The sequence below is a fragment of the Anomaloglossus baeobatrachus genome, chromosome 2, assembly GCF_048569485.1.
Source record: "Anomaloglossus baeobatrachus isolate aAnoBae1 chromosome 2, aAnoBae1.hap1, whole genome shotgun sequence".
NCBI lineage: Eukaryota > Metazoa > Chordata > Amphibia > Anura > Aromobatidae > Anomaloglossus > Anomaloglossus baeobatrachus.
Window position 1 is genome coordinate 248,837,129 of NC_134354.1, and position 25,681 is coordinate 248,862,809.

Genomic DNA, 25,681 nt, shown 5'->3' on the forward strand with positions numbered 1-25,681 from the left:
GGATTTTAAGAAAGACAAAAGGAGCAATTAACAAGAGCCCTCCTTCACCTAGACGTCACTCACCTTCAAAATCTCTCAAATGCTTCCAAGATACCCAAAATGTTTTGCAAACAATGCAAGTGTTTTAAAATATCTAAAAAGGAGTAAAAAGAAGAAAAAATAAGTGGCACTCACCATTCTATTAAAAAAAAATTATTCAAATCCTAAAAAATATGGATTCAGGTGCAAGCGTGCAGGCAGCATTGTGGACCAAGGCAATTTCGAGCAGAGGTGCGCTTCAATAGGTCCTAATACCTATTATTACTGTTGTGCAAGGAAGACCATCTGAATATCCCTCAAAAAGGTGATTTTTTTTCTGGACCTTGATTTGAGTTGCATCACTTTAACTGTGCTGGACTCTACTTTTTATATATTTGATAAAGGAAGGAGGTTGTACACAGTTTTAACTCTTCTATAAAGTTGGTAGGAATTGATTGGGACCTTCTTCTTTTGATTAACCAGCAAATGTTCGTCAAGCTGCAATGTTGACATTGAACCAAGCCGGTTAATTATAAAATGGGGATGCAATCAGGTAAAATTTGGTTCTCACGACTCCCATCCTACGGTCACCAATTACTGATGTGGCCAATAAACAGGGTCCTGTGAATCAACTTAAACCAGCTCTACTGTATATATTGTGATATAAAAGGACCTGAAATCCGTTGTCCTTAGCTTTAGCCATAGCCACTCACAATGATAAGGGAAGAAATACAGCAGGCAAGCTTTTATGTTTGTCACCAAAAGATGGAAGTAGACACTAGATGACTTCAGCTTCTTTATTAACGGGGCAAAGGGTCAAGGATATTGACCTGCAATAAACCCATTCCTTGTTTTCCCCCCAAAACACATATATTTGGACAACTGGGCTAATTTTAGGCACACTCAGTTTTTGGATCCTGCCAACATTTGTGGCACCTGAAAGCAATTATCTGATGTATATTGCCAAATTCCTTTAGTTATTCAACCAATCACCCTATTCCTGGGGTGTCACCCTCCTGAAGGTACCGCGAGAGCCATTGACACAGAAAATGACCTGAGAAAGCAGCAGCCTGTCCGCTAGTGTTAGTAAAAACATCAACCTATGACGTGTTGTAATAATACTACCCAGATTATCTTTTTTCAAAATAGCATTTGTATGGATTTTAGTTCTGTATTAATTAAAATAAATTAAAATGAAAAAATGAAAATATCTTTCTATTCATAAAAGAAAAGAAAGCAGAACCTTGCTTAGAAAGAGGGTGCAAATCTCAGGACCTCAATTCCGCGTCCTCCCAAACAGGAGATACAATCTACCGAAAAAAGGAGATCCCGGATCCTTTTGAATAAAATCAACGTTTATTAAATCTCATTAAAATCCATGTTTAGCAGAAAAATTCAAAGCCAAATGTGTTTCAGGCTTACGCCCTTGATGACTGGGTAATGTTATCCAGTGTTCAAGGGCATAAGTCTGAAACGCGTTTGATTTTATTCATAAGGATCCAGAATCTCATTTTCTTTCGCTGTGTTACCACAGGCCAGCGGTTTAAGGAGTGTGATCCTGGATTGATTCATACCACAGGTGATTTATTCATTCAGTATATTGGTGAACATACAAAATCTTTTCTTTTGCCAGGAAATACAATCTATCTTGCATAAATGGAAGTTTCCTTTAATTTTTAGAAAATGCTCAGTAGTTTACTATCCTGGTTAATAGTAAATCTGACTACAACTCATCCTACTCTTGCAGAATTTGCAGTATCCACTATAGAAAAAATGAGCCGCAAAGAAGAGGAGAGTGCTTGCATTTGGAAGAAGCAAACAAACAACATACGTGACACTTTCGTATTTATGGAAGTTCTTGGATCGTAAGTTATAAAATCTAGTTTTTTTACTATATGGTTAGATTTTAGATATGCTACGTGTTCATGGCTGCTGGTATGTGTTTACTAGAATGTTCTGATATCTGACGCGAATAACATTATCCAAAGATCTGTCTATTTACGGCCTTAAAGAGGATCTTTTGTACAGACCAAAAGTGATTAAAATGTGTTCTTATTTTATTGCCAGTACTGTTTTGTTTTTTTATATCACCATATGGTTCTTGAGAAATAGACCTTTTTATTAGTGCTAATTTTTATGGTCTTTATAAAGGGTACGGTGGTCACCAGGTAATAATACAGAGCATCCTAAAGACCTGCCCACCAGGGAATATTGTGTACAACAACCCCTTGGTACAGATTATAAAAATTAGCATTAAGTAAGAAGTAAATTATAAAAAAAGAGCCTGAGTACTCAGGGTAGCAATGGGGATAATAAAAGAGCAAAAACTGCTCACTTTTGACCTAACGACAGGTCGTCTTTAAAGCCGCCCATACATTTTCGTATGTAAACCTGTACTCATCATTATCATGTTTAACACTACAGTTTTGTTGATATTAGAAACTACATATTAGGCCTCATTCACACGTAGGATGGCATCCATGTGCTGTATGTGCTTTTAACGATCCATATATTTGTATTGGCCCTTTTCATCCATGATACTGTAAAAAAAACAATATGTCTCCATGAGTTTTGCACGGATGCTCAGTTGTGTCCATGAAAAACACATATGTCAAACACAGACGTGGGAATGAGGTCTTTATACACACACTACACATTATTTCTCCTTCTGCAGTTGTCGCGGGCGGAGGAGGGGACGCTGTGCTCTCCCACTGCTTGGGTCCGGCTGCCGCTGCTGCTGCGGCCTCTGCTGCTAGGTGGCTCGAGCGATGGGCCGGATCCCGGGGACTCGAGCGGCGCTCCTCGCCCGTGAGTGAAAAGGGGATTGGTTTTGGGGATTTATTGTTGTCCGTGACGCCACCACGGTTGTGGTGATTGTGTGGACACCACCGCTGCTCTGTATGGGGATCCCGGGAGTGGTGACAGGGGGCAGCTTTGTTGTTGTTCCTCCCCTCCGTGGGTAGGGGGTTGGTTGTCCCGGGGCCCGGTGATGGGGTAGGGATGGATGGCAGGCCGGGTGCGGGGCCTGGTGAGGTGCAGGGTCGCGGGGGCAGCGCTGTGCCGTACGGCACGGTGGTACTCACTCAGCCTGAGACGTTGTCACAGTTCTCGGTAAAGCACACGGCTGGAAAGACGGTTCCCACGGACGGCTGCTGTTGCTTTTCCCCGGTAGTTGGCGGTGACGGTCTCTGTCCCTGCACCTAGTGAAATGTTGGTAGCGATGGGTTCCCACCGGTAACCCGCTCCCCGACTTGGATATGGGCCGGAGGAGCCCCTCTTTGCCCGCAGGCGCTGGCCCTGAGAAACTGGTGCCTTGGCGGTGGCGGTGTCTCTCTCCTACGGTTGGACTGTTGCCTTCAATCGGGACATAGTTGTTGGAAGACCCGGAGGTCCCCTTCACTGACGGATTTGGCAAATTCATGGCGACTCCTAGCCTTGCCGGGATCCGAAAGGCCCCTGCCAATGGTGCTGGCTTCTCTTCGTATACCTGTCCGGTACCGCCAGGCCACCACCCGTCCACGGTCCTTTCGGCAACCTCCGATCAGCCTCTCCTGCAGACGGTCACCACCATCTGCTAACCTTGCTGTCTCAGTCCAGGGCACACACCCGGACCAACTTCAGGCTTTCAACTGTCACTTTCTCTTCCACCTTAACTCCTCTCGCTTGCTCCCCCACCACTTCACTCTCCTCTCAACTTCAGCTCCAACTAATCTGCCTGGTTTTCCCGCCTCCAGGGCTGTGAACTCCTCGGTGGGCGGAGCCAACCGCCTGGCCCACCCCCTGGTGTGAACATCAGCCCCTGGAGGAAGGCAACAAGGATTTCTGGTGTAGCTTTGGTGTACCTATCCGGGGTGTAGGGTGTGGTGGTGTCATTACCTGTGACCCCTGGCTTGCCCAGGGCGTCACATTCCCCCTTAGCAAAATGCAGACCGTCCGCGGGCTGCCCGTCCAACACCGGTTTTATTTTTCTGAAAAAGATAAAGCATAATACAAATAGAAGAACATCATCCCACAACGGGAAGCACTTTTCTTAAACGTTACGGTCACGGTTGCGGCTGCCACTCTCTCCCACCCAAGTAACCTGGCCGTGATGCTGCCTCTAAGAAACAGGCAGCACCCCTTGACCCCAGTCCTGAACCAAGTCACCCGAGTGGGATCTGTCCTTCCCCTCCAGAGGGTAGCCACCGGTTCCTGTGGTGGCTGGGCCCCAGCCTGCTCCACTGCGGGCCCTCCCTCCAACCTGCCTCTCCGGAGGCGGTAACGGTAAGCTGCAACAAAACATATTTACATGCCACTAACGTTTGTGGTTGCCCTGCAAGTTCACGGGCTTGTCCGTAAGGAGTCCCTTACGCAACTTTTCAATCAGTCCCCTCGGGGACAACGGTGCCGGCAACGTCCAGTTTCAAATCACGGTTGCAGACAATCAGATGAGACTTCGGTGATCATTTTCATCTTTCTCATAACTTTCAGAACCTTTAGGTTATGTGCGCACTAGAGCTTTTTACCTGCGGATTTACCCGCGGATTTGCCCCGGAAATTTCTTGAGAAATGTCTGCAATCTTTGTGCAGAGATTTCCCATGAAATTCAATGAGAAAAAAAAATAGCTGTGCGCACTGTGCGGATTTTTCTCAAGAAAATTTCTTGAGAAAATTTTCTCGAGAAACTTTCTTGAGAAAATGTGCATGTCCATTAATTTCCGCAGGTACCTGCGGTATTCCGGGGGTATTCCGCAGGTAGCAATGATGTGCGGTATACCACCGGAATAGCCGCGAATTACCTGCGGGAATGCTCATCGCTGCCTGCGGTTTGGCAGGAAGCGATGTCATTATGCCAGGAAGAGGAGGCGGAGCAGAGTAAACACAGACGTCGCACTCCCTGGACGCCGCACAGAAGCACTTCCGTGCGACCTCCAGGTGCCCGTGCAGTCTGTGTCCTGCTCCGGCCTCGCGGCTGCCTGCACTGCTGTGTTTCAGTGTCTGCCCGCAGTGTCAGCAGCCTGTCACGCGGCAGCGCAGGCAGACACTGACATCCTGCAGTGCTGGGAGCCGCGGGGATGACGATCGCTGCTGTCAGGAGGTGAGATCATTACCTGCTGTGACGATCTCCTGCCTCCTGACGTCACCGCGGTCACTGCTGTCTATGCCCGTCTCGCGAGCGGCCCGAGACTGTCACTAGCGGTGACGTCACGGGCTCTCGCGATACTTCTGACAACGCGGCGGGCATAGAAGTCAGTGACAGCGCTGACGTCAGCAGTACAGGAGATGATCACAGAAGGTAATGATCTCATCTATGCTCCTGATGGCAGCGCTCGTCATCCCCTGCAGTGACCTGAGCTGACCTATTGATGTTAGCTCAGGTCACTGCATTGCTCTCCCAGCCAATGGGGAACATTCTGTTCTTCATTGACTGGGACAGCGACTATGGTATGGATCGCCGTGCCCCCCCCCTTATTGGATTACGCCGGACGTGGAATTGATTGTGCTCTTTTCAATAAATTGGTTAAAGAGGGAATGTTTTGGGGAGTGTTTTTTCAAATAAAACTTTTTTTGTTGTCTATTTTTTAATTATTACTGACTGGGTTGGTGATGTCGGGTATCTGATAGACGCCTGACCTCACCAACCCCAGGGCTTGATGCCAGGTGACATTACACATCTGGCATCAACCCCATATATTACCCCGTTTGCCAACGCACCAGGGCGCGGGATGAGCTGGGGCAAAGCGCCAGGATTGGCACGTCTAATGGATGCGCCACTTCTGGGGCGGCTGCGGCCTGCTATTTTTAGGCTGGGGAGTGTCCAATAACAGTGGACCTCCCTAGTCTGAGAATATCAGACCCCAGCTGTCCGCTTTACCTTGGCTGGTGATCCAATATGGGGGGGGACCGCACGTTTTTTGTTTTAAATTATTTATATAATTTAAAATAACAGCGTGCGGTGCCCACTGTTTTGGATTATCAGCCAAGGTGAAGCTGCCAGCTGTGGTTTGCAGGCTGCAGCCGTCTGCTTTACCCTAGCTGGCTACAAAAAATGGGGGGACCTCACGTCGTTTTTTTTTAATTATTTATTTATTTTATGGCTAAATACAAGGCTAAGCACCCTTTAGTGCCACATGAAAGTCACTAAAGGGAGCCAGCTTAGAAAATGCAGGGAGGTGGAACATTATATAGGTTTTTCTCATCTATCTATCTATCTATCCCTCTATCTATCTATCCCTCTATCTATCTATCTATCCATCTATCCCTCTATCTATCTATCCATCTATCCCTCTATCTATCTATATATTCATCTATTCATCTATCTATCTATCCCTCTATCTATCTATCCATCTATTCATCTATCCATCTTTCCCTCTATCCATTATCTGTCTATCGATTATCTTTAATATTTATTGCAGGGACAAACCTGCGGTAAATCCGCGGTAAATCCGCGGCAAATCCGCGGCAAAACCGCATGCGGATTTGGTGCGGATTTTTTCCGCAGGTCTGGAAATCTTTCACTGGCAGAAGTTTCTCAAGAAATTTTCTTGAGAAACTTCACATTTCTAGTGCGCACATAGCCTAAAACACACACATATTCACCCCCCCTCTAAATAGTAGTTTCCCTGTACCTAAGTGGGGGTCTACCTAGGTTTGGGCGAGTGGACCTGCGGGGTCCAGTGTCAGTGGTGACAGGCAGCGGGGGAGAGGGAACAATCAGTCCCCCTTCCCTGTTATCATGTGGGGCAGGCGGAAGCATAGGGGAGCTGGGCACAGGTTCATCCCTGGGCACTGGCACCGGCTCTGGCTCACGGTTGACCACCTCCATCATTTCTTCATCCACGGGTTGTGGGAATAGTATCACTGGAAGAATCACCGCGCCGTTCTGTGTAGGCCAGTCCACTGGGAAGTCACCCATCCCGGTGTGGATTACCTCTTTTGCCTTCTCCGCTGCATCCAGGGAACATCCTCAGGGCTGTCGGCGAGCTGTATCCCGGTTGGAGGCTGGGGTCTGGTTAGAGGTTGGAGTGCGGCGAGAATCTTGGCGAGATCTCCATCCATGCGACGGACCTGGGCAGCCAGTTCTTCCATCGTGCTGCTTGGAGCTGTAGGTACTGGAGAGGTTGGTAGGGCAGGGGCCACCACAACGGGGGCCGTCTCAACTGGCCACGGGGCTGGTTCCAAGACTTCCGAAGCTGGGGGTTGCAGAGCTTTAATGGCCCGTTCCTTTAATACAGCAAAGTCCACATCAGGGTGTTCTAGGGCCCACAGCCGGAGTTGTTTGCGATCCTCAGAGGACCTCATCCCCTGCACAAATTGCTTTACTAACATTTTGTTGCTGTCCGCCTCATTGATGGTGTCCACCACATTCAGTGTGCGGAGGGTGGTTTGCAGACGTAAAGCGTAGTCCCGAATGGTATCCACAGGCCATTGCCGACATTGGTAAAACTGCATCCTCAGCTCAGCCTCGGTACGGGTCTCAAAGGCAGTCTGTAGTTTCTCAAAGATGGTGGCTACAGAGAACCGGTCCCCCTCGGCCCAGGTCTCCGCCTCCTACTCAGCCGCGCCGATTAGCTGGCCCAGCACTACTGCTGCACGTTGCTTATCAGTCAAGGGGTACAATTCCAGGAGCGGGTTAAGCTTTTTCCGGAAGACCTGTAGCGCATCAGGTTTCCCGTCGTACTGCGGTAGCCAGGTAGCTCCGGGCACATAGGGCAAGGAGAACGGCATCACCTGAGCGAGAGCTGGGACCGCGGCACCCCCCGCCAGCGCGGCCGGGACCTGGGCAGGCCCATTCCCATCCACGGGTGCCACTGTGGCTGCGACCACCGCTCCTCCAGTGGCTCCGTCGGGCGCAGACATCTTGTTTCCGTCCCCCTTAGCCTCTTTCCGGCCCCTCCTCTATCGGGGCGGGGTTTTGGCCTTCGCGCCTCCACTACTCGAGGAGACGCTCGAGCGGGAACTCTTCGCGCCAAAGATGGCGGCTTCTGAAATTTTCCGGCCGGACACCTCCGGCGGTAACAAGGCGCACCTCTACCCAATGGCAGAGCGGTAAGATCCTGTTCGTGACGCCAAGTTGTCGCGGGCGGAGGAGGGGACGCTGAGCTCTCCCACTGCTCGGGTCCAGCTGCCGCTGCTGCTGCGGCCTCTGCTGCTCGGTGGCTCGAGCGATGGGCTGGATCCCGGGGACTCGAGCGGCGCTCCTCGCCCGTGAGTGAAAAGGGGATTGGTTTTGGGGATTTATTGTTGTCCGTGACGCCACCCACAGTTGTGGTGATTGTGTGGACACCACCGCTGCTCTGTATGGGGATCCCGGGAGCGGTGACAGGGGGCAGCTTTGTTGTTGTTCCTCCCCTCCATGGGTAGGGGGTTGGTTGTCCCGAGGCCCGGTGATGGGGTAGGGATGGATGGCAGGCCGGGTGCGGGGCCTGGTGAGGTGCAGGGTGGCGGGGGGCAGCGCTGTGCCGTACGGCACGGTGGTACTCACTCAGCCTGAGACGTTGACACAGTTCTCGGTAAAACACACGGCTGGAAAGACGGTTCCCACGGACGGCTGCTGTTGCTTTTCCCCGGTAGTTGGCGGTGACGGTCTCTGTCCCTGCACCTAGTGAAATGTTGGTAGCGATGGGTTCCCACCAGTAACCCGCTCCCCGACTTGGATATGGGCCGGAGGAGCCCCTCTTTGCCCGCAGGCGCTGGCCCTGAGAAACTGGTGCCTTGGCGGTGGCGGTGTCTCTCTCCTACGGTTGGACTGTTGCCTTCAATCGGGACTTAGTTGTTGGGAGACCCGGAGGTCCCCTTCACTGACGGATTTGGCAAATTCACGGCGACTCCTAGCCTTGCCGGGATCCGAAAGGCCCCTGCCAATGGTGCTGGCTTCTCTTCGTATACCGGTCCGGTACCGCCAGGCCACCACCCGTCCACGGTTCTTTCGGCAACCTCCAATCAGCCTCTCCTGCAGACGGTCACCACCGTCTGCTAACCTTGCTGTCTCAGTCCGGGGCACACACCCGGACCAACTTCAGGCTTTCAACTGTCACTTTCTCTTCCACCTTAACTCCTCTCTCTTGCTCCTCTACCACTTCACTCTCCTCTCAACTTCAGCTCCAACTAATCTGCCTGGTTTTCCCGCCTCCAGGGCTGTGAACTCCTCGGTGGGCGGAGCCAACCGCCTGACCCACCCCCTGGTGTGGACATCAGCCCCTGGAGGAAGGCAACAAGGATTTCTGGTGTAGCTTTGGTGTACCTATCCGGGGTGTAGGGTGTGGTGGTGTCATTACCTGTGACCCCTGGCTTGCCCAGGGCGTCACATTGTCATTATCCATTAGCCTACAGAGTTCAGTCTACACTTACCATGATATCACAAGCACGCAGACAGGTTTTTATTCATGCCAATGGTTAAGAATGCAATCACGAGGCATTCCATGGGCTGCACATCCCTGCCTGCCATCTGTATGCTAGGAAACCTAACAATCCTATTAGAGCACTAGGTGATAAATAGGGGCATTGGAATGCAATGGTCCTGGCTTAGGCTTAAGATATACAGTATTTCCTGGAAGTATTTGACAACTACTTTAATCTTTAGCAAACTATATTAAGACATACATAACTGTGTAATTGTTTAGCTTAAGAGAATAATGTATTAATGGAATGACTAATAACATCATCTACAAGTGAAGTGTGAAGGCAAGAAACATCTTTGGGAGTGAAAAGTATCTTATTAGATTATTGGTGTCTATGTCTCCTTGAATTTATTTAGAGATAAAGTGACCTAAAGGCCACGTCACACTAAGCAACATCGCTAGCAACATCGCTGCTAAGGAACAACTTTTGTGACGTAGCAGCGATGTTGCTAGCGATGTTGCTGTGTGTGACATCCAGCAACAACCTGGCCCCTGCTGTGAGGTCGTTGGTTGTTGCTGAATGTCATGGACCATTTTTTAGTTGTTGCTCTCCCACTGTGAAGCACAGATCGCTGTGTGTGACAGCGAGAGAGTAACAACTGAATGTGCAGGCAGCAGGAGCCGGCTTCTGCGGACGCTGGTAACCACGGTAAACATCGGGTAACCAAGAAGCCCTTACCTTGGTTACCCGATATTTACCTTCGTTACCAGCGTCCGCCGCTCTCAGCTGTCAGTGCCGGCTCCCTGCTCTCTGCACACGTAGCCACAGTACACATCGGGTAATTAACCCGATGTGTACTTTGGCTAGGAGTGCAGGGAACAGGGAGCCGGCACTGGCAGTGTGAGAGCGGCGGACACTGGTAACGAAGGTAAATATCGGGTAACCAAGGTAAGGGCTTCTTGGTTACCCGATGTTTACCGAGGTTACCAGCATCCGCAGAAGCCGGCTCCTGCTGCCTGCACACGTAGCAGAGTACACATCGGGTAATTAACCCGATGTGTACTGTGGCTAGGTGTGCAGGGAGCCAGCGCTAAGCGGTGTGCGCTGGTAAGCAAGGTAAATATCGGGTTGGTTACCCGATATTTACCTTAGTTACCAAGCGCAGCTTCGCTTCCACGCGGCGCTGCTGGCTGGGGGCTGGTCACTGGTTGTAGGTGAGATCTGCCTGTGTGACAGCTCACCAGCAACCCGTGTAGCGATGCTCCAGCGATCCCTGCCAGGTCAGGTTGCTGGTGGGATCGCTAGAGCGTCGCTTAGTGTGACATCTCACTAGCGACCTCCTAGCAACTTACCAGCGATCCCAATCAGGTGGTATCATTGTTGGGATCGCTGGTAAGTTGTTTAGTGTGACTGGGCCTTAAGGATAATTTAGAAGTAACACCTGACAGACATTATGAACCAATTGTTTGGCCAGACTGAGTATTCTTCTGATAGCAGAGGAAAGCTCAAACCGGAAAACTCAAGTGTTGAAGGCTCATTGTCACAACAACATAATTCATTGATTTTCAATATTATTATATACCATTATTTACCCCTTTACCCCCAAAACTGGTTTTCACCTTCCTGATCAGGCCATATTTTTCCAATTCTGACCAGCATCACTTTATGATTTAATAACTCTGGAACTATTCAACGGATCCCAGTGATTCTGAGATTGTTTTTTCACAAGAAATAAAGCAATGTGGAAGGAAAAAACATGAAAATGTTACTTCAGCCCCAAATTTTGCATGTTGAAAAGTGTAAGAGGAGTAATGGGCCATGTCTCCTGAGTATGCTGATATCCCATATGTGGTGCAAAACTACTGTTTGGGGGCACAGCAGGGCTCAAATGGGAAGCAGGACCATTAGACTTTTCAAACGCAAAATTAGCTGTAATCGTTAGCGGATGCCTTGTTGCATTTGGAGAGCTCCTGGTGTGCCTAAACAGTGGAAACCCCCACAAGTGACCCCGTTTCGTACACTATATCCCTCAAGGAATTAAACTAGATGTGTGATGAGCACTTTGAGTCTCCAGGAGCTTCACAGAATTTTATAATGTTGAGCTATGAATATAAAAAAATCACATTTTTCCCCACAAAAAAAATTTTCTTTTAGCTCCAAATTGATAATTTTCACAAGGGGAATAGAAAAAAATTACACCATAAAATTTGTTGTGCAATTCCTCCTGAGTATGACGATATACCAAACATGGTGGAAAATGACAGGGCGCACAGCAGGGCTTGGAAGAGAAGGAACGCCATTTAACTTTTCAAACGCAAAATTGGGTGGGATCGTAGGAGGACGCCATGTCACGTTTGAAGAGCCCCCAATGTACCTCGACATTGGAAACCCACCAGAAGTGACCCCATTTTGAAAACAAGACCCCTTAAGGAATTTACCTAGTAATAAACACCTTGAACCGCCAAGTGCTTCACAGAAGTTTATAATGTTGTGCCATGGAAATAAAAAAAAACAAAAAAACTTTTTTCATCAAAATGTTGTTTTAAAACCAATTTTATAGTTTTGCAAGGGTAATAGGATAAAATGCATTATACAATTTGTTTTGCAATTTCTCCTGAGTACACAGATACCCCATATGTGGTAAAAACAATTGTTTGAGTACACGACAGGGCTATTTGAATTTTGGAAGACTATTTTGACATGAAAAGATTGCAGACACCATCTCACATTTGAAGAGCCCCTGAAAGGCAAAAACTGCAAAAACCCCCCACAAATGACCCCATTTTACAAACTGCACTCCTCAATGTTGTTTTAACTGCAGATTTCCAATTTTCACAAGGGGAATAGGTAAAAAAAAGCCCCATAATGTGTTACACAATTTCTCATGAATGTGGCAATACTCCACATGTGACTGTACAGTACTGACTGGCCACACCACAGGACTTAGGAGGGAAGGAGCCCCTAAGTGTCAGATCAGCAGAAACCTCCTCCACTGATGACATTTTGGAAATTAGACCCAACTGGGAATTCATTTATGAGTGTAGTGTTGATTTTGTCTCTGGAAAACAGCCATGAAGTCAAATACAGTGAATGTTGCAGACTTAACAATTGCAAAAAGGCCATTGTCATGCCCAGTAGATTGTAGTGCCCATACATTGTGCCCAGCTCATGGTACCAGAAACACATCCCATTAATTAAGTGGGCTTTCTCACTAAAACAATGCCAAACATGTGGACGTTAACTGTGGTTTAGGCACTTTGTGGGGCTCAGAAGGGAGGGGGACATTTGGATTTTGCAGTGTAAATTTTGCTAGACTGCTTTCCTGGGGGAAACCATAGCGCTTTTCCATAGGCTTTGTGCTACCAGTAAAGTAGAAGCCCCTATATTTCTGTTAACAGATAGTGGACCTGAGTAGACACTTCTTTTTTTGTGAGTTGAGTTGAATGCTATTGGTAGCAATTTGGGGTACAGAGGTACAGAACATTGTGAAAAGTAATAAGACAGATTTGTTCTTCGGGCCAGTATTTATATATTTTTTTATGTTTTGCAAATTTTACACCATAAAAATTATTTCATAGAAAAAAAGAATGTTTTTGAATTGCTGTATTCTGAGTTTGTTTTTTTCTTTCTCCACTTACGGAGCTCTTTGGCAGCTTTTTTTTTCGTGGGACAAGATGATGTTTTCTGTGATGCCATTTTTATTTACATGCAACTTTTTGATCACATTTTATTCCACTTTTTTGGCGGTATGATGAAAAAGAATAGTTTTTTTGCAACATTCTTTATTTTTATGGTGTTCACTGAAGGGGTTGTTGCGGGCCTGGCGATATGAAATATGTGTACTTCTTTTTTTTTTTTTACATGCATAAACCCATTTATTGGTATCATTTTTTTCTGCTTTTTATTTTGTGATTTAGAAAAAAATGTTTTCAATTTGTTAAGTTTTTTACTTATTCCATATATGGGACATTAACTTTTATTACTCTGATCACTTGTATGATCTAGTGGAATGTACCGGCATTGCAATGGATTATACCTGTCAAGTTTTCCACTGACAGAAGCTCCTGGCATAGACTAAGGGGCCCTTTTCACACTACGACATCGCAAGCCGACGCTGCGATGCCGAGCGCGATGGTCCCTGCCCCCATCGCAGCAGCGATATCATGATTGCTGCCGTAGCGAACATTATCGCTACGGCAGCTTCACATGCACTTACCTGCCCTGCGACGTCGCTCTGGCCGGCGAACCGCCTCCTTCCTAAGGGTGGGGTCGTGCGGCGTCACAGCGACATCATACGCCAGGCGACCAATAGGAGCGGAGGGGCGGAGATGAGCGGGACGTAAACATCCCGCCCACCTCCTTCCTTCCGCATAGCCGGTGGACGCAGGTAAGGTGATGTTCCTCGCTCCTACGGCTTCACACACAGCAATGTGTGCTGCCTGCTGGAACGAGGAACAACATCGTACCGTCGCTGCTGCGAAATTATGGAAATGTCGGACCCTACACTGATCATACGATAACGACGCTTTTGCACTCGTTAATCGTATGTAAAAGGATTCACATACTGCGATGTCGACAACGATGCCAGATGTGCGTCACTTTCGATTTGACCCCACCTACATCGCACCTGCGATGTCGTAGTGTGCAAAGTACCCCTAAGAGGCTTACCGTAGCTGGTTGACGCCGCGGTCATCATGACGTCGTCGTGAAAGCCAAGATGTGCCCTGTAGGTCATCATTTGGGAACACTTTGTCAACCCTGATGTATGAGGTACAACATATGTTGTGAAGGAGTTAATCAAAGGATCAATGCATTTCTATATATCAGGGGTGGGCAATTAATTTTCCCAAGGGACCACATGAGAAATTGTGACTGTTTTGGAGAATTGAACCAATTCTGTTTTTTATTATTATTATTGTTATTATTATTATTATATATTAATTTTTAACACTTAATATGGAGCTAAGTAAAGACTGTTAAATAGCTGCTACTGCTAATACATGTTATGATAGGACTTATTGTGTTTGTAACCTATACTCTTATCAGAATTAGCTAATAAAAATCATATCATTTACTGCTTTTTATAAACAGCTTTCCAACACAGTATGTTACCCCCACAGCCCTACATAAAGTATGATACACCCACACACAATATGATGTCCACCAACAAAGTATGATGGCCCTACAGACCCCCACATACAGTATGACGATGCACAGCCCCCCTAATACATACATTTTAATTCACTCAAACTCCCAAACATAGTATAATGCCCCAACAGCTTCCACACAGTATGAAAACCCCCACATCCCCCTAACACTATATGATGGAACCCACAGCCACACACATACATGCACAAAATGATGAACTTCACAACTCCCCTCACAGTGTAATGGACCCCATAGCCCCCTACACAATATGATAGTCCCCACAACTCTCCATACAGTATGATGGAGTTTGCAGGACCCCACCACACAGTATGATGCTCCACAGCCCTCCACACACAGTATGATGGCCAAATCACACCTACACACTGTATGATGAGCCCACACAGAGTATGATGATATATTCAACCCACCATAAAAGTATTATGTCCCTACAGCCCTCCACACACAGTATGATGACCCATACAATCACCAATGCAAGTATGATGTGCCTAGAGGCCCCTCCCCCCAATACACACAGTATGATGGCCGTCCCAATTTCTCCTAACAAAAAAAAAACAAACTGAAAAATAAAACTACTCACCTAACCCCATTCCCCCAGTTTGCAGCACGTGGACTGTGGCTCCATGCAGCAGGTGCCCTGTAGTGCGAAATGCCATTGTTTCCAGCCCCTTGGCTGTTATGGGCTGGATAGGAACAGCCAAAGTGCCAGATGTGTACCACGGACTGCACTTTGCCCGGTTTTGGTCTATATCTGTAAAAAGCTATATATTGCTCAGTGACAATGTAGCGCTAAGATATACGGGTTCTTTCAGACCACTAGTGAGCAACCATATTTTTTCTGAGCTAAAAGCAGCAGTTACATTTATTTTTCTAGCCAGACAAATGTCAAAAGGAGGCAATGTGAATGTGGAATAGCCTGAAACTATTAAAGCCGAGATCATTGCTATGCTTAGATCGCACAGCCCTGGATGCACAGATACTGAAGCTTTGATGATGGTCGCTTCATATCACTCAGAGAGATTGACTCTGGTATCCAGGCAACACAAGCACCATTATCATTACCGGGAGACGGTGCCGTATTCACTTTACAGCAGTGTCATTTAAAGGAAAACACTTGGAGGGGGCTGCAGTCAGGAGCTTTTCTAGCAGTTGTCTCCTACGTGCGTCTACTTTAACGTAACACCAGAAAAATAAACATTGAGTAAATGATCGTTTATAAAGATGTCACTTATTTCGTCCTCTTGTAGTAAACAGCCCCAGTTGTGAACCTGGCTGTCATTTTACATCACTGCTGCTATTAACAACACTTATTTTTGAAGAAGATCCTACGCCATCCATCAGACTCTTGTTAGGGTATGTTCACATGAAATCTTTTGACATGTTCGCGCCCTTCTCAATTTTTCAAGCAGAAGAGGTTTCAGAAAGCACAGGCATTTTATTTTCTGAAGCGTCTTTTGCAGCAATTTTTTTTACAGATGTTTTTGTGCCGTTTTTGCCACTAACATATTTAACCCTAAAAGGGTGGTCTAGTCAAAATCCACAAACTGCAGTCACTCTACGTGTCACTGTTTGTGACTGCAGACTTGTGAATTCTGAAATCTGTGTCAGTGCTGGGAATGACGGTAATGTAACCGCAAGTATGCAATATCCATAATCTTTGCCAGAATCCAACTAGATGGCCGCGACCTCACTCAATACACTTGTGTAGCGCCTCATGGGGCAGGTGTTTTAACCTACTGCTTGCTGGGCCGGGGCTGCAGATCCTCTGTGTTGTCACGGGGTGGCCTGGCCCTGTTCAGTTGCCCCAAGGCGCAGGATTGGAGGGTGGCAGGGAGGATGGAGGTAGTAGTTGGAGGTTAGGAAAGTCTTTTAAGGTGATCGTAACGCCACCTGTGGTACGTGTCCAGGGATGGGGGCCGCCACTGCAAGGTCTCTCACTGGGGAAGATGTTAAATGCAGCCGGGATGGTGTCGCTTCCCACAGGCGGAGCATGATTACACCGGGGAGGATGGCGGGGGTTGGTGGTAGTCCCCATTGGTGCCACAGTGCTGGGCGTCGGTGCCGGTTAAAGGAGAGGCAGAGGCAGGGACTGCAGTTCCAAGTCTTTTTACTCACAAGTTGTTCAGACACTGCCCCAGAGTACCGTCCTCTGCCACGATGGGCTCCAGCTAATCCCGGATCCATCAGCAGTCACCACAATTGCCCGTGAAAGTCTGTTAGTGAAGTGTCCCTCTGTAGCTATCTGGAACCTGGGCTGAGCCTCCTGCTCCAAGCCACGGGCCCACGAAGAGAGAGAAACACTAACTCCAGTTGTCAGTGCTAGGTTTTATCCCAAACTGTGATGGGATAACAGGAAGGTTCTGTCTAAAGTGTGATGGTTGCACCTACTTCTACCCCATGTGGTCCAAGTGTCGCAGGCGAAGGAGGGGACGCTGCGCTCTCCCACTGCTCGGGTCCGGCTGCTGCTCGGCGGTGGCTCGAGCGGTGGGCCGGATCCCAGGGACTCGAGCGGCGTTCCTCGCCCGTGAGTGAAAAGGGGGGGATTGATTGTGGGGATTTGATATTGTCCGTGACGCCACCCACGGTTGTGGTGAGATTGGTGACACCACCGCTGCTCTGGACGGGGATCCCGGGAGCGATGACAGGGAGCAGCCTGGATGTTAGTTCTCCTCTCCCTGGGTAGGGGGTTGGTTGTCCCGGGGCCCGGTGATAGGGTAGGGATGGATGGCAGGCGGGTTACGGGGCCTGGCGAGGTGCAGGGTCGCGGGGGCAGTGCTGTGCCGCATGGCACGGTGGTACTCACTCAGCCAATGATGTACACAAAGTCTCCGGTAAAACAAACGGCTGGATGGACGGGTCCCACAGACGGCTGCAGTGTTTCTCCTCCCGGCAGGTTGATGGTGACTGCCTTTCCCTGCACCTGTGTAGTGTAAACGGTTCCAATGGGTTCCCACCGGTAACCCGCTCCCCAGCTTGAAGGTTGCTGAAGGAGCCCCTTTTGCCCGCAGGCTCTGGCTCTGGGAACTTTAGCCTTGGCGGTGACTGTGTTTCCCTCTAACGGTTGGACTGTTGCCTTCTGTCGGGACGTGGATGCTGGGAAATCCAGGAGATTCCCTTCGCTAACGGATTTGACAAATTGCACAGCGACTCCTAGCCTTGCCGGGATCTGTAAGCCCCTGCCGGATGGTGCTGGCTTCTCTTTGCGTACCGGTCCGGTACCACCAGGCCACCGCCCGTCCACGGTCCTTACGGCTAGCTCCAATAGGCCTCTCCTGCAGACGGTCACCACCGTCTGCCAACCTTGCTGTTCCATCCGGGCCACACACCCGGACCACTTTCTGTCTGCTCCTTTACCACTTCACTCTCCTCTCACTTTCACTTCCCAACTGAAACTGACTCTTTTTCCTGCCTCCAGGACTGTGAACTCCTCGGTGGGCGGGACCAACCGCCTGGCCCACCCCCTGGTGTGGACATCAGCCCCTGGAGGAAGGCAACAAGGGTTTTTGTCTGACTTAGGTGTGCCTGACTGGGAGTGTGGGGTGTGTTGGTGTAGTCTAAACACACACTTGACATCGAATTATCGGCCAAGAATGAAGTGAGTTCACACAATATTATCTATGAAAGTTATTTTATTATTAATAAACTTAAAATTACACTTTCAAACAAGAGAGCCACCAGGGGGGCGCAAGATTCCAGATTGTCTACATGTCATATCAATCCTATGTATACATATATAACATATCAGATTGAATCCAAAAACACCGGATAATTGTACTCAATATTTATACATAAATGCTTATTTAAGTCATGAAATTATATCCAATGTCTGTTTATATCAACTGACAGAATATAACAAGGAATAATTGTAAACAGTACTAAGTGTGTAATAAGAAATAATTGAAAGCAGTCCTCAATCATTATGACATATATGGCTGCTTTCAGTGCTTATATAAATATTGCTGCCCAATACATAAACACCTAGACCTTATTTGCCTTCATCAGCGTGAAAATGAGGTAAATCATAAAGACAAACCCCCTAACATTAAATTTGGGGCTGTCACACATACAGCTGAGCTGTCCATCAATACATTAAGTCAGCATCCACTGACTTGTATGGACTGCCACTCAGCTGCTGTGTCTCCGTCTTCGATTAACACTGAACCCCCACAGAATCACGCTGATAATGCACAGGCATCAATGCCAAATAGGTAGTAAAATGTATACCAGGGCAACCAGAGATAACAACCGTTACACAACAAGGTACTTGCATTACATATTCAACAGGTAAAGTTATAGAATAGATACTTACATTGACTGATTCGTCTGGTCATGCACCCCACCACCCCTGACGTACGTTTCGCCGCTGCTTTCTCAAAAGGGGGCGCCCCCTTTTGAGAAAGCAGCGGCGAAACGTACGTCAGGGGTGGTGGGGTGCATGACCAGACGAATCAGTCAATGTAAGTATCTATTCTATAACTTTACCTGTTGAATATGTAATGCAAGTACCTTGTTGTGTAACGGTTGTTATCTCTGGTTGCCCTGGTATACATTTTACTACCTATTTGGCATTGATGCCTGTGCATCATCAGCGTGATTCTGTGGGGGTTCAGTGTTAATCGAAGACGGAGACACAGCAGCTGAGTGGCAGTCCATACAAGTCAGTGGATGCTGACTTAATGTATTGATGGACAGCTCAGCTGTATGTGTGACAGCCCCAAATTTAATGTTAGGGGGTTTGTCTTTATGATTTACCTCATTTTCACGCTGATGAAGGCAAATAAGGTCTAGGTGTTTATGTATTGGGCAGCAATATTTATATAAGCACTGAAAGCAGCCATATATGTCATAATGATTGAGGACTGCTTTCAATTATTTCTTATTACACACTTAGTACTGTTTACAATTATTCCTTGTTATATTCTGTCAGTTGATATAAACAGACATTGGATATAATTTCATGACTTAAATAAGCATTTATGTATAAATATTGAGTACAATTATCCGGTGTTTTTGGATTCAATCTGATATGTTATATATGTATACATAGGATTGATATGACATGTAGACAATCTGGAATCTTGCGCCCCCCTGGTGGCTCTCTTGTTTGAAAGTGTAATTTTAAGTTTATTAATAATAAAATAACTTTCATAGATAATATTGTGTGAACTCACTTCATTCTTGGCCGATAATTCGATGTCAAGTGTGTGTTTAGTCTAATGGTATAGAAGTGATTATAAGGAAGTGGACTTTGGTGATTAATTATGTGTTGGTGTAGTACCTGTGACATTCTGGCTTGTCCAGGGCGCCACACAAGCCCCCAGTGGTTGTCCCAGCAACTGGGGAAGTCCGATGCTTTGTGATGGCTGGCTACCCTGTCTGCCCTAGTCCATCCCCCTGTGAGTAAGCACCTGCTGTTGTTTGTGTGTGTTTTGTGAAGGCACCGGCAGGTTAACCCCCTCCTGACCCGTGATAGATATTACCCCTGAAAGGTTGTGTAATACCCTGTGGCTTTTGTTTATAAAGCAATTGGTAATAACAAATAACTTTTATTTAATATTATATTAAAATGACTCAAGGTCCTCATTCACACCCGTGATTCAATTACTACAAAATTATGGACAAAATAGCAATTTCGTTGTTTTATCAAAAAGGGTCTGAGGCCTATTAGACCTTCTCCAAACCAGTTACAGTCAGATTTGTGCCTATATGAATTTACTAATAATTATTGACATATGGTGCCCACATAAATTATTATCTCAAGATCTGACTGATTTACCTCAAATTCCTGATCAAAAATCTGGCAGGAGTAGGGTATTGTGTTATAACCCGTCCTCACCATCAGATAGATGCATGGATATTACCTCAAAAGTGTAATATTGGGTATAGGGGGCTCCACAACACCACAATCCACCAAAGGTAACATCCAGAATTGCTCAATGCTCTCCTTCCCTTCCCGACCCGTTTCCTCAATTATGTTTCATCAGGGGATTTTGGAGGCTGTCAAAGGAGCATAAGGCTTCTAAATTCCCTGTGCATGAAACGCTTGTCACGCCAAACAGGGGCCGCGCTTCCTTTAAGGTCTGGTAATACCTACTCAATTAATACCCGGTGGCGCCTGAAGCCCAAGAGCACCACACTTGGATTGAACGAGGGCGCTCTCATCTAGTCGGATTCTGGCCAGGAGTATGGATATTACATTCTCCCGGCCATGTGACCGCTGTTTTCGGCACTGACACTAGCTAATCCTCACAGTACACAGTGCACACAATGTGAGAATTCACAAGTCTGCAGTCACATCGAGTGACACATAGGTTAACTGCAGACTTGTAGCCTGAAGAATGGTCAGGTCACTTCTTTTAAAGCACCACTCCAGAATTTGTTTGTTTTTTCAGGCCTGGAGTGTCGCCTTAAATCTAAACCCCCTACCCCTAGTAATATACTCACCTTCCGGTGGCTTCACTTTTTGGCCCCACGGTTCCATTTGTGACTGTAACTTCTGACTTACCTGAAGTAAAAAGTTACGTCATATTCTCCCAATGCATCTATGAGAGCAAGAACGAGGCTCTCATAGACTTGTATTGAAGAGTGACCTCTGGCACGCTCCATGAAACATTCTCCAGCGCTGGAAAGTCACACATCACAAGAGATCGACTGGAGTGCCGCTGGAAAAAAGGGAAGCCGCCGGAAGGTGAGTATAAGACAGGGGGCAGGGAACTTGCATTTAAAGCACCACTCCAGCAATTAAAAAAAAAATCCTGGAATGATGCTTTAACAGCTTTGCGTCTTTGAAATCATGAAGCGGTTAATAAAAGCTCCAGAGATTGAACATAAGCTGGACAAACCGCTTATCATCACTATTTTTAGTGTTTATTCAGCACTTTTTCTGCCAGATTGAGTGAATCCACCTAAGGCCTCCTTCACACGTCCGTGTCTCCGGTACGTGTTTGGTCCGTTTACTCACGTGCTGGAGACACGGGCACACGTAGACCCATTAAAATCAATGGGTTTGCGCTTACGTCCGTGTTTTGCCATGGACCGTGTGTCCGTGTGGAGCATACGTGTGCCCGTGTGTCCGTGTAGAGCATACATGTGCCTGTGTGCTCCCCATGTAGACATGTCCATTTTTCTCCGGCATCACGGGTGTCACACGGACCGCATACAGACCGCACATGGACTGCACGGATGTGAGCCGTGTGACACACACCAGAGAAAACACACGTGTCTGTGAAATAAAAAGAATTTCTATACTCACCTTCTCCTGCACTGCTGTCTCTGCCGCTGCTGTCACTTGCTTCCGACCCCTGCTCATTTTGCTCATCACATATTCACTCCACTGCGGGCCGGAAACAGCAGCAGCGGGGAGTCGGTAGGGTGAGAGACCGCAGATCAGCACCATGGTCAGCAACGCCAGGGACAGGTGAGTAGAAAGTTCCCATTCTCCGTGTGTTATCACGGATAACACACGGAGAACACGCGTGTGCCATAAACACGGCCCACTGAAAGCAATACACATCTTTGACACGTCCGTGAAAAACGTGCATGATTTTCACGGACGTGGGAAGGACGCCTAAGAAAGATGTCATGTGCACATACTCTCATTATCCGGATCCCCCTTTTGCAATCCTCATTAGTTTAGCAAGTAACTAATTTCATAAATTTATATTGTTTGTAAAAATTCCAGTTAGATGATTGATATAAACAATCCGGCCAATAACATGCCAGATGATCATAGCTAAAAAATAATAGCAAAATTACTGAATGATCCTGCGCTAATTGTCAAATACTCAGGGGCATTCATCGTTTGATGACACTTGTAGTTTATAGCTGATAGTTGCTGAAAAATATCTGATCAGTCAGATCCCATTTTTAGCAGACAAGCTGGTGTTGGAAATCATAAATGATTATGATTGTTAGCAGAAATCATTCAGATCAGCCATTTTATCCAACCTTATGTTATGTATATGAGAGAATTCACACACCGCAGACGAATTCAACTGAAGTTTAGTCACAAAAATTTCAAAAACAAATCTGTTTTATGTCAGTGCAGTATATCTTTTCAGATTCTGCCCTCTGTCTTATAAGCCAGCAATGTTATTATTCACAGCCCTGCTAGTTCTCCTTTTTGGATGACTCATAAGCGATGGACTCATAAGCTTTCTTTTAAAAGGTTGCCTTAATCTACTATGAGCCATAAGTGTCAACATTTAGCCAATGTTGTGGCAGTTTCAGCAATTTCTAGAACATTTGTGCCTTCCAAATCCTCTTGTGACGCTAAGCATACCTCCCATAACTGTGCTCCAATCCACCCATGTAACTGGTCAACCTAGCCATGATTCAGGGTCATTTCATTAGTCATAATACTTAAAGTAAATCAAAATTATCAAAGTTTGTAACATGAAACTTGGGAGACTTAAGGCCCCGTTACATGCAACGACATCGCTAACGAGATATCACTGGGGTCACGGAATTCGTGACGCACATTAGGTCTCGTTAGCGACGTTGTTGCGTGTGACACCTACGAGCGACCGCTAACGATCCGAATACTTACCAAAATCGTTGATTGTTGACACGTCGTTCATTTCCCAAATATCGTTGCTCGTTTGGTACGCAGGTTGTTCGTCGTTCCTGAGGCAGCACACATCGCTATGTGTGACACCTTGGGAATGATGAATAACAGCGTTCCTACGTCCTCCGGCAACTAGGTGGGTGTGATGTTAATGTGGCTGCTCTCCGCCCTTCTGCTTCTATTGATAGCCCGCTGTGTGATGTCGCTGTGACGCCGCACGAACCGCCCCCTTAGAAAAGAGTTTGTTTGCCGGCCACAGCGACGTCTTTAGGCAGGTAAGTATGTGTGACGCGTCCAAGCGATATTGTTCACCACGGGCAGCGATTTGCCCGTGACGCACAAACGATGGGGGCGGGTGCGATTGTTAGCGACATCGCTAGCAATGTCGCTGCGTGTAAAGCGGCCTTTCCGGTTTGCTTAATTTGTTAGCCAAACTTAAGCCCGCATTAAAGCTCAGCCCCTCCACATCCTTTCTCCACCCTTCCACTCCATGTTCCTCACCTCTTTGCAACTCATTTTGTCCTCTACATTGTGCTATGGGACACAAGAATATGAGATTCATTATGAATTACTAGCATTTGGAGGATTAAGGTGCCCAAAAGATTTACTGGCGGGTCAGGGAGCCTCTTCGATGGTCAAGGAAAGTTAGCACATATGAGGCAAACATAAAGCACTTAAATTGCTCTTCTGCCAGATCAATCCATATTCTATATCCTAATCTTTGGCAATAGCATCAATAGTCGGTGCATAGTAAGTTTAATCTAAAGAATACCCTTTGTTTTCCTGCATTACCCTCCATTTATCTACTATAGTCATATATACTGTATATGAATCTCTTCTTTTGGTAAAATTCAGAGCTGTGACATTACAACTAGATTATTATCCATCCATCATTACACTTTAATAACTTTAATATGGAGCAGAAGATTGTCTCTTAATTCCTCCAAATGAGCATAAAACAAAACACAAAAGCACTCAAGTGATATAACCATAATGTAGCATTGCTCCAGCATGTCATAGCATTGCCTAGTAACATGTGATCACAATGGGTTACCAGATACCGGTAGTTCCCAAATTGTCAATTCATTCCTTTTACAGGGTTTCACCATCTTCATAAATAGTTATCGTCGAATAGAGCTTGTAATACAGGCAATTATACAATTTACTGCTTATTACATTTTTCAGCCTTTCTTAACCCCTTCACCCATGGAGTAATTCTCCATTTTTTATTTTAATTTTTTCCTCACTTTTTTTCAAGAGTTATAATTTTTTTATTTTTGCCATCAGACATGTGCGGAAATCCACGGTAACGGGACAGACATACCAGTACATCCTTGGTCATTAAGGGGTTAAGATTGTAACACTTTTCTTTAGCTAACAGCTCGTTGACTTGAAGACCGACAACTACTGCTTGAAAGCAGTACGTAGTGAGTATAAAACACAGTCTAATAGCTAAAGTTTTCCATGTTATACCATACATATAATGCAGGAATTTCATAAACGCCTAGTTAGTGCTCCATGCATAATGTGTATTATCTTTGGTGGCCAACAAGTGTTTCACTGTGGTTTCTCCATTTTCCCCCTCTGGAAGAAGTCATGGCGAAACCAGTGTCAGACATCAAAGGTAATATACAATATGCACTGTGCACTCACTAAGAGTTTATGACACTGTTGCAGTATTTGTATGGGCTAACATGGCCATATGCGTGCAACATTTTGCTGTTATACTGTGTTTTATACTTGTAGGATGTATTCTCTTTGGTCTCTAGCTCTTTTATGATTTGGCATTTAGCCTATATTGTCAGGTTGAGACATTTTTATCATTTATCACTTTGTTATGTATCACCATTGATGACATCTTACTTATTCAGCTATGCGTTATAGTTGTGTACCGTTGTCTGGGTTAATTTTCTGTCTATTATATCCATATATCATTTTATTTTTTTGTATTTTATCTCTACATCGTTAGTTATACCCTATATCTTTTCTGAATTTTTCCATGATTAAATCACCCATCATGTTTTTATTTATTTTTTTTATTCTGTTTCATTTGATTTTATTTAGTATATTTTATTTTTTTATCCAATAAAGTTATTATTTTAATATGTTTGCAGTCATATATGTAGGATTTGTAGACAAACATACTTTGAAAGTCACCGAGGACCGAGCCGAACTGAAGACTAGTTTGACTGGTCCCCTGGCTGCCCTTGACAGGTCTCTCTCTGCATGCAGAAGAAAGACACCTGTCACTCCAGATCTGTATTGGTGCCTGATACATGCTGCCCGTGGACCGGGGGTCATGTATCAGCTGTCAGTTTCACTTAAACTTGGGCAAAGACTCTCAAAGCTTCAATGTTTTGTGAGATTGCTTTTAAACCTTTATTTAGGTGGATCAGTAGAAGCAGTGTATAAATGTACATATAGACTTGAAAATGGAATGAGAGGCTCTTAATGTTCAGTTTTTGTCTTATTGAACAAACGCAGTGACATGATATCTGTATTTATGTAGTTAGAAAATTAGAATGGAGGTAAGAGAAACACATGGCCGGTGAAAGTAGGGCAGGGAGGATGAAGTTAATTTGTTGATAAGGCTTTGCCTGCTCAATCCAG

The 25,681-nt window shown here is 46.2% G+C and overlaps 1 protein-coding gene across 2 annotated transcripts in view; it reads left to right on the forward strand.

Moving 5' to 3' along the window:
* The window catches only part of LOC142289777 (calcium/calmodulin-dependent protein kinase type 1D-like), a 138,251-nt gene that overhangs the window by 78,045 nt on the left and 34,525 nt on the right, over nucleotides 1–25,681 (forward strand). For both annotated transcript variants that reach the window (XM_075333707.1, XM_075333708.1), the window contains exon 3: nucleotides 1,766–1,883. In XM_075333707.1, the coding sequence (XP_075189822.1) occupies nucleotides 1,766–1,883 (118 nt within the window). The remainder of the gene's footprint in view (nucleotides 1–1,765; nucleotides 1,884–25,681) is intronic.